Source organism: Myotis brandtii, unplaced genomic scaffold, assembly GCF_000412655.1.
Source record: "Myotis brandtii unplaced genomic scaffold, ASM41265v1 scaffold626, whole genome shotgun sequence".
NCBI lineage: Eukaryota > Metazoa > Chordata > Mammalia > Chiroptera > Vespertilionidae > Myotis > Myotis brandtii.
In genome coordinates, this window is record NW_005370394.1 from 27,753 (window position 1) to 37,930 (window position 10,178).

Genomic DNA, 10,178 nt, shown 5'->3' on the forward strand with positions numbered 1-10,178 from the left:
GTAAGAGATCAACCGAAGGACTTGTATGCATGCATATAAGCATAACCAATGGACATAAGACACTGGGGAGTAGGGGAGGCCGGGGGAATGTCAAGTGGGGGGGGAAAGAAGGAGACATATGTAATACTCTTTGTAATACTTTAAGCAATAAAAAAAAAAAGAAAAGAGTTTTTCATTTAAAAGATGAAATTTTAGTTTTAGTCTTATCTCACTGTTGTCAAGCTTAATTGTGTGTTCTGTTTTTAAGTGAACTATGTTATTTTAAAAATCTGGGATTTTTCCCCTCTACTTCAGTAGTTATCAAATTGAAAATAAGTCAATTCCTATGAATGGAGTATAGCATACTTATAATTGTGTAGAACAGTATTTTTTTATAATCCTTTATTGTAATGGAATATTCATTCTTTATCTCTTTATTATGTATCTATCATGTACATACTATATAGTTCCTGTAAAGATGAAAGTGATGAAGTCTTACAACCAGTTTTCAGGGAATATACAGTTTATTGGATGGGAGATATAGGTGAACATAAATAACTAATAATGCAAGGAAGATTTTTAAAAAAATATATTTTATTGATTTTTTACAGAGAGGAAGGGAGAGGGATAGAGAGTTAGAAACATCAATGAGAGAGAAACATCAATCAGCTGCCTCCTACACACCTCCTACTGGTGATGTGCCTGCAACCAAGGTACATGCCCTTGACTGGAATCGAACCTGGGACCTTTCAGTCCGCAGGCCGATGCTCTATCCACTGAGCCTAACCGGTTAGGGCCGCAAGGAAGATTTTAATAAGTGCAGTGAAGACTATTTTTTTCAAAGGGGAGAGAGATTATTTGAATAATCTGGATAGGTGTTAATTATACTTTGCTTTAAAGGATGAATATTGTTTATACTGATAGAAGAGACACAGCAGCATTGAAGTTGGAAGAAATAGCATTAATAAAAGTACAAAAATGAAAAAGTAGAAGGCTTATAGACAGAATACCTAGTAGCAAATGAATGGAGCATGAAGTTAATATAGTAAGGTTGAAGTCTGGGGCAATGGTTTTGAGCTTAGAGCCAGTGAAAGCATTGAAAATAAGGCTGAGGAGTTTGGGCTTAATTTGGAGGGCACTCAAGAACCTTAGATGTTGCCGAAACCGGTTTGGCTCAGTGGATAGAGCGTCGGCCTGTGGACTGAAAGGTCCCAGGTTCGGTTCCGGTCAAGGGCATGTACCTGGGTTGCGGACACATCCCCAGTAGGAGATGTGCCGGAGGCAGCTGGTCGATGTTTCTCTCTCATCGATGTTTCTAACTCTCTATCTCTCTCCCTTCCTCTCTGTACAAAATCAATAAAATATATTTAAAAATAAAAAAAGAACCTTAGATGTTTTACATAATATCAAGTAATACCTTAAGGAACGCTGAATTGAAAATACCCTTCTCACCTTCAACAGTAGCGTGAGTTCTAGATGCATGAATTCTATAGATTAGGACTATTGTGATAGTTTTGAATTATTTAGTAAGGACTTGAGTAAAATGGTGAGGTGGTATTGCATCATCTTTAAGAATATGGACTCTGGAATCTAAGTGCTCAATTTAAAACCTGATCCTGACCATAACCATCTCTATGTCCTTGGTAGAATACGAAGTTAACTGTCCTCTATAAAAAGATAATTAATAGTTTTTTTGGATGGGTGTAAGATTTAGATGAGATGCTATGTCTAAATTTGTTAGGCTGGCATAGAATAAGTACTCAATAAATTGTTAATATTGTAAAATGCTTGGCATATTGACCATTTTAAGGGAGGAGATATAGAGATAATTATAGTTTGAGCTTTATTGTTAGAGGAAATGGCATAATGAGACAGTCAGAAGGAGTTGATTTGGGGAGGAAATACATGATTTTAGTTTTATGGACAGTTTTGTTATGCCAGTGTGACGTATAGGTGTAAATACACAGTAGACCAAGCATGTCAAACTCGTGGCCCACGGCCACATGTGGCCCACAATGAATATTTTTTGCAGCCTAGCCAATATAACGGTATGTAAGAATAAAAGTTTCGTAACTTAATTTTTACAATATCCTGTTATACATAATTATAATAACGAACTACAACGTTCGCTAATGACTGAATACTATAATCACATTGCATTCATTTCCCTTACGTGCAGGCGCACCATTTCTCTCCACTAATATTAGCAGCTATTATTTTAGCAGCCAATGGCCACATCATTAGTCTTGGACTGACTTGTTTGGTGTGCGCAACAGGAAATATTTCACTTTCGGAGAACAAGAAAAGTAGGTTTATTTGCGTTACTCTTATTAATTTGTGCAGTTTTTCAGTGTCTGGTAAGTTAATGTTTAAGAAAAAATATTAATTTTTATTACGATGTTCTATTATTTTATGTTAACGATTACTCATTTATTTCAGCCCTTTGTATTCAGCATGTCTCTATTGAAATAAACCTATGTTTCTATGAAATTGAAGCTTTTGTTTTTTTGCGGCCCACATAAACTTAAACCTTGTTTATTTGGCCCGTGTTAGCCTTTGAGTTTGACATGCTTGCAGTAGAGCTTCATGGGAGAAGTCAGTCTATGGTATATTACTTGTTTGTATTTGTATATTGGTAAAATGCTCAAATATTTAAAGTATGTGGTGAATTTCCAAAGTATATTTTAGACTTTGTAAAATTGACAGTAACAATGATAGCATTACATGATCTTTTTTTTAACCTAAGCAAAAATAATATATTAGCAGGATTCTAAAGAATCTCATAGGCCCCTAAGAGGAGGAAGTATAGCTAGAACAAAAAAGGGAACCAGAAAGCCATCACTTACTGACACGGCTTCTCTCTAGTCTAACCCACTGAGGCAGGATGATCTTGTCTTTATTAATTTCTCTAGAGTTGGTTTCCATTCTCCTTTCTTTGTGCAGACCAGTCCTGTCTATTGATGACCCAATAGTAATCTGAGCCTCCTACATTTTCCCAGATCAAGGAATTTTATTATAAATTTGTAATTACAAATCCTTGTTTAGAGAAGGCTTGATTTAGGCATTCCACCCTGGTCCAATTAACTATATCCTGTAGAATAGGCATTTAGCTACTTTTTACCATTGAGACCACTTTTAGTGTCTGCGAGAGCAGTTTGTTAATAGAAAAGAACATACATGCACATATCTACATAAATAAAAGGCTAATATGCTAAGTGTCCCTCCCACCATCTGACTAGTTGCTATGATGTGCACTGACCACGAGGGGACAGACACTTAACACGAGCTGCTGAGCTGCAGTGATTTGGCAGCGGCGGTTCTTAGGTGATGCACCCCAAAACCAGAGAAGAGGAAGCCCGATTCCTCCCGGGGCTGCGCAATTCCACCTTCAGCCGTGGGTTACGTTGGTTCTGGGGCACTGTCGGCCCCGAATCTGGTTTACTGCACACTTTTGTTTGAGTTCCACACCCTGTACAACAGCAACTTTGCAGAGTGCTCTCTCACACTCCAGGACCCCTCAGGATGTCAGAGAGCCGGTTTAGGCCCGATCCCCACAGGCCAGGCCAAGGGACTCCACCTACTGGAAGGACCCTGCTCACTCCAAAGATGCCGGGGAGGGACTGAGGGATGTTGGTTCCAGGGTGTGTCTGGCCTGTCTCGCCCAGTCCCGCCCCACCAGCCACCTTCTAATTAATTTCCTTTCAATGTGCACGAATCCGTCTGCCAGGCCACTAGTGTGTGTGTGTGTGTGTGTGTGTGTGTGTGTGTGTGTGTGTGTGTGTATTTAGTTACTAAAGTTAAGTATTTAAATCTTAACTTCCCTTAAGCTTTTAAGTTTAACGTAAAAATATTGCATTTAGAAATCAAGTACATTTTAATAATCACTTTCTAGAGGGCCTTTAATGTTTGTTAAGATTCATTTAAGTTGAACAGACTAAGTTTTTTAAACAGTCCCATTTGCAACTCCAGTTCTTTTAAACAACTTAACATCATTTATACATTTAATATATTTTCTTTTAAACAGCACTTTAAATGCTTGACTAAACAAGCTCCCAAGTTCTTAACTCTTAAAATATAATAAATTAAACATATAGTGAATTTTTAAGTTTTCTGAAACATTTACATACTTTTGCAGGCTTAATAATATTTAAAAATACATTTCAACTAAAAATCAAAAGTTTAAACACATTTTTAGGAGAATCTTAAGGCCACTGTGACACACTGTAATATACCAATTATGTTTAAATATTTTAAATAGCAAATACTACATAGTTTATTCTAATGAGTCTAAAAACTGTTCCTGAATGCAACAGAAAGTATTGATGACCATGGAAATTGTTTCCTAGGCTTTTTGAAAATTTATAATCATTACATATTTCATTTAAGAACTACAGCACTCGGTGTTTGGTAAGGAAACGAGTAGTTCAGGCCCCAGCAAGTGGGCCAGTTCACAGTGCAAGGATGATTGGGAACTCAGGCTTTGGACTTCAGTCGTGAAATAACTAATTCACTCTAATTAACGAATTCAATGTGAAGTGAGAATAATATAATATATGTTGTGATTAAGAATAAAAATAATATATAGAAAAACCTTTAACACATAGTATGCAATCAGTGACAGCTACTACATGATGTATATATTTAAAACCTTAACATTTCTCTTCTAATTTTTTTCTCACCTAAATAAAACACTAGATTATAGATTTGTTAGGGCACAGACTGTATTTTTTTCACTTATATTCACAATACAGTACAGTAGTAGTACAGTATGTGTAAAGACAGCCTTAGTAAATATAGTTTGAATGAATGATTACTATACCCTTGCATTGCAGATGGTGGAGGTACAGGTGGATTGTGACTTGTTGCAGTGACACAAGTTGTTAGTGGAACCAACACTGGGCTTTAGGTCTCTTAACTCCTAGCTTTTAGCAACTGGTCTGAGAAGTAAAAGTTTATAAAAAGAATACTTTCTGTAAATAAATGATAGCATGATTTGGATATGGCTATGCCATTTTTCTAGAGAATTATTTTTGTTATACCAAGTTTATATAACAAAAATAAGATCAACAGTTTGACACAAAAAGCCAATTATGAAAAAACTAGTGGCTCGGTGCACAAAATTCTGCACATTAAAAGGGAATTAATTAGAGGAAATATTTTAATATTGCTATTTGCCCTTTCTCTATAAAAGAAGTGTTAGAGATGAAAGAAAATTAGTAAAATGTATATGAAAAGCTCCCTCCTGTCAGAATCTGGGGCACACTGCGGGACCTAGAGTCAAGTCCCCGCCCACCACCCGCACGCGCATCGAAAACACAGGAGACCCAGACCTGGCCAGCCCCACCCCCATTGGGTGAGACCCAGACCCAGCTGGCCCCACCTCCGTCAAGCCCCTCTGGCGGGGGCGCAGCTTCAGGTCCCCTGTCAAGCCCCGCCAGGCAGGGGACACGGCCTCAGGTCCCCGGGCCCAGCACTGGGGTAGGGGGAGCGGCCTGAGGTCTCCCAGCCCATCGCCTGGGCAGGGTTGAGACCTGAGGTCTCCGGTCCAGCGCCTGGAGGGAGGTACAGCCTGAGTTCTCCTGGCCCAGCACCTGGGCGGAGGCGCAGCCTGAGGTCTCCTGGTCCAGCACCTGAGTGGGGGGCTGCCTGAGGTCTCCTGGCCCAGTGCCTGGGTGGGGGGCGTGGCCTGAGGTTTTCCGCCCAGCACCTGGGCAGGGGGGCGTGACCTGAGGTCCCTCGCCCCAGACAGGCGCCATGCAGGTCCCTGCTGTTTGGTTGTGATGTTACGGCGTCCCAGCTAATTTGCATATTTCTCTATTATTAGTTTAGATCAGGGGTCCTCAAACTTTTTAAATGGGGCCAGTTCACTGTCCCTCAGACCGTTGGAGGGCCGGACTATAGTTTAAAAAAAAACTATGAACAAATTCCTATGCACACTGCACATATCTTATTTTGAAGTAAAAAAAACAAAACGGGAACAAATACAATATTTGTATTTGCATGTGGCCCGCGGGCCGTAGTTTGAGGACCCCTGGTTTAGATAATCATTGAACTTATTTATGGATTTTCATAAAAGATAAAACAACTTTTATACTGTTTGCTTTTTTTTTTTTTTAGGGGCATTACTCTGGTGTGCCTTGATTGTGATTTCCTAGCTGATGTATCTGGCTTTGATAATATGGCTGCACACTTGAGTCAGCAGGAAACTCATACTTGTCAAGTTGTAGTAGAGAAAGGTAAGTATACATACAATTGTGTTACTTTGGATTTTCGATATTTTTTTTACTATTTTTGGTCAGCCACAATATAGATTCTTAATAAAATCGTTGCTCTCGCTCATCATATTTTATCAGTTTTAAATAGAAAACTTTTTTTCTAATTTCAGTTTCTGCTCGGATTCCAACTTCTGAACATCTTTCTGAGTAAGTTTAATTTTTATTCATTGTATTTTGCTTTGATGGATTTTAGCACTATTGCATTTTTAAATGTATCATTAATAGAAATGAAAAATATTAAAGTATTTTGTGTTTTTTTTGTTCTTTTTAAAGCTGCTTGTTGAAATAGGTTCCTGCTCTATGGAGCTCGTGACCTGGTGCGAGACAAGTTGGAATTTCCTAAGTTCAAAGTTCTGAGATGTTTTCTTACACAAAGGCAGTTAAGCAGCCAAGTTCATGACACTAGTTCTCATTATTCAGCTTTTTTCAGCTTCAAATGAGACTAGGTTCTTTATTCCACCTTATTTTTGTGTCAGGTTGACATATCTTAACATATGTTGTTTTCTCCAGTTGGCTCTTTCCAAAATAACTTTTGTTGCTATAGTCATTTCTTACTTTGCTTAAAATAATTTGTGTTTTTCTCTGTTGTACTTGCCTTCAGAATAATACATTTCAAATGATATGGCTGTTTGTCTTTTTGTCTATTTTGTCTGCTTTCTTAATTTCTTATAGGCCTTAAGTGTTTAGGCCCGATGATTGTCTTTTTCTTCTTTCGTTGTCTGTCATTGTGCTATTTTTCTTATTTTTCAGATGCAGAAGCAGCCCAGAGATTTCAAAAAATGTCCAGGGTACACCTGGACAGTGTCCCCCTTCGATGGACACCACTGGTGCCTATTCTCTCTTTCCAAGGAATGTGAATTTTACAGTGGGACCTGCTCTAGGTTGTGGTCTCAAGAAATCAGGTCTTGGGGAGACTTCCTTACTTCAAGACTGGCCTCCCATAAGGTTGATGCTAATTTACCCAGAGATGGCCTCAAAGCCCACCAAATTGAGCACAAATTTCCACTGGGTTCTTTGGCTCTTGATCTTAAGCTGGTGGGTCACTTCTGGCCAAGAAAAGCCCACCAAATCAATACTTCAGTCCAAGTTGAAGTTTAGTCATTTTGACTGCTGCCCTTTAATCTTCCTCTTGCATGAATGCAGTCCAAGGAGTGTAAAAGCTTTTGTTGTTAGGAAGCCATAGTTATTTTCATGTCCTTGGAACAACATGGTCTCTACAATTATGTTCCAAAATTGCAGTTATTTTTGTTGTCATTTAAAATATATTACCCAGTTCTAGCTCTATAGTTTTCAACAATACTAATTCTCAGCTTTTTTATTTTGAATAAGTTAATTTTAATAGTTTGTTTTATGTTTTCCAAATTTACTGATATTATGATGTTTATTTTTATACTCTTTACTATTCTTTAAAACTGTTTAGTGTTTGCTCTGTTTTGCCAAGACTTCCAAGAGATTCCCTATAATTCTCTACAGATTCTTTATGGCTGCCTTACTTAGAGCTTTTTAATTTGGCTGTTATTTATACCATTAGATGTTATTATATCCTCTCTTATTTTGGGATTATTATTAATATTATCTTAATAATTATGGGTTCTAAGCTGTAAAGAATTAACAAAACCTCTTGTAGATATTAAAACAAGTTTTAAAGTTACATATTTGTCTGGCTAACACATAGTATCTAATTAACCATTAATGAAGTTTTTTGGGGTAAAAGTAACATTAAAAAATATAGGGGTGCCCCAGCCGGTTAGCTCAGTTAGTTGGAGTGTCTTCCTGTACACCAAAAAAGGCTGTGGCTTTGACTCTCGGTCAGAGCACATACCTAGGTTGCGGGTTCGATCCCCAGTTTTTTTGTGAGACAAATCAATGTTTCCCTTTCACATAGGTATCTCCCCCCGCCCCCCATCACACTCTCTCCCCACTCCCTCCCTTTTTCCCTCCTTCTCTTCCTTTCTCTCTAAAATCAGTAAACATATCCTCAGGTAAGGATGTAAAAAAATAGAAAAAATATATGGGGAATAACAATGCACTTGTTTTTTTCATGTATATATTTTTTCACATATACATGTATATTAAAAAATTGACATTTGTTTATTTTAAAGACAAGCAAGTCACCTTTTGTGATCTTAGTTGCCAAAGGATAGGCAGACTCTAAAAGTATGACTCAGTTGTGGTTTTTTACTCTAAAATGAGAACTATTTTACTTTGAAACAGATTAAAGCCAGTTTCAATGATTATTTACAATGTAATGTGTTCCTTGCAATTAATAATCAAAAAATTTAATCCATTAGTTTTAAACTTCCAAATTAATTTCTATATTAATGATTGTACAAAAGCTCTGAAAGTGGTTTATAGATGGACTTGGTGATATACTAGTTTTTATTTCCTTATCTGTCTCTAGAAAAGTTTTATCATTCACCTTTCTATGTAATTAAAAAAAACACTTCATAATTTTGCCCAGAAACAACATCTTTCCATTGTTAACATAAATTCCTTTTTCATTTACAGATATTTGTTCTGCCTTGGTTATAGTTTAAAAATAGGATAAAATACATTCTTGATATAAGAGTAAAGGAGCACTGCTTTTTGTTCTTCCATAGGACTTTATTTTATTTTCTTGTTTAAACTCTTCAAGTTCTGTCATCTATAAATTAAAAAAAAAAAGAGGTTTAAATAAAACACTTAAGGTGCTAAGTACCAAATTTGCTTATCTTAGACAGTTGAATTTAATTTGGTGCTAACAAGTTTTAGCTTGAGTCTGATCAAGTTATTCTAAATAGTTTATTCACCTGATCAGAAATTACCATTCCATGCATGTGTGCTTTTGATTACCACCGAATAAGAATTGAGATTGGGACATTTTGAATCTATCAGCACTCTTAGAAAAAGTGGCTCCTAAACTACAGAGATATGGAATCTTGCCCTATTTTGTCACATTTTGGTAAAACACCTCACCTCTTTTGGACCTCATTTACTTATTCCGTGAATATTTTTTGAGCATCTACTTTGTGCCTGGCCCTGTTCTAGGTGCTAAAGAAATGGACTGAAATCTCTGCCTCATGAAGCTTATGATTTAGTGGTGAAAGATAATAAAAATTAAAAGATATACTATATTAAATGGTGGTCAGTACTATGGAGAAAACTAAAGTTAGGGAAGGGGGGATAAGGAGTAAATGGCAGTTTGTAGACTGCCATTTAAAATTTGATCGTCAGGGAAGGCCTCACTGAGAGACGATATTTAGGTAGAGACCTGGAGGAACTGCAAAGAGCCTGCTTTGGCCGCCATTGATTGAACAAGAGGGAGGCTAGTAGGAAATGGGGCCTGCAAAGTAGTGTGGGCCATGTTGTATAGGACCTTACCAACCATTGTAAGGCATTTGGCTTTTAACTCTGAGATAAGCCATCAGAGGATTTTGAGTAGAGCAGTGTTTTATACCTCAGTAAAACTCAAAATCAACAATAAAACTTTAAATACAGAAGAGTGCTATATTACTTTAGCTGCTGTCTTGAGAATTAACTATAGAAGACCAACGGCAGAATCAGAGAGATAAGTTAGGGGGGCTGTTGTAATAATCTAGGAAGGAGATGGTGGGATCCTAGGCTAAGCTGCCTGCAATGTAGGCCATCTGCAGTTTGATTTTGGATATATTTTGAATTTGTTGATTTGGATGTGAAGTATGAGAGAAATTGTTGAGAATTATTCCACACTTCCTGGTCTGAGCAACTGGAAAGATGGCGTTGATCTACACTAATAAAAGAGAAACATGGTAATTGGCGTACGACCGCTACCCTTCCCATTGGCTAATCAGGGAGATATGCAAATTAACTGACAGCCAAGATGGCGGCCGGCAGCCAGGTAGCTTGAAACTAACATGAGGCTTGCTTCCTTCATTGAAGGAGGAAGCCAACGTTCCCCGCCTGCGC

At 37.5% G+C, this 10,178-nt stretch overlaps 1 protein-coding gene across 2 annotated transcripts in view; it reads left to right on the forward strand.

Moving 5' to 3' along the window:
- Window positions 1-10,178, forward strand: part of ZNF280D (zinc finger protein 280D) — a 50,645-nt gene that overhangs the window by 19,608 nt on the left and 20,859 nt on the right. The window contains exons 9-11 of one of the 2 annotated variants that reach the window (XM_014528235.1): window positions 6,097-6,215; window positions 6,365-6,401; window positions 7,005-8,024. In XM_014528235.1, the coding sequence (XP_014383721.1) occupies window positions 6,097-6,215; window positions 6,365-6,401; window positions 7,005-7,437 (589 nt within the window). In that variant the 3' untranslated portion in view covers window positions 7,438-8,024. Of the gene's footprint in view, window positions 1-6,096; window positions 6,216-6,364; window positions 6,402-7,004; window positions 8,025-10,178 lie in introns of those variants that run through there. The other variant, XM_005880117.2, reaches the window with a different exon arrangement.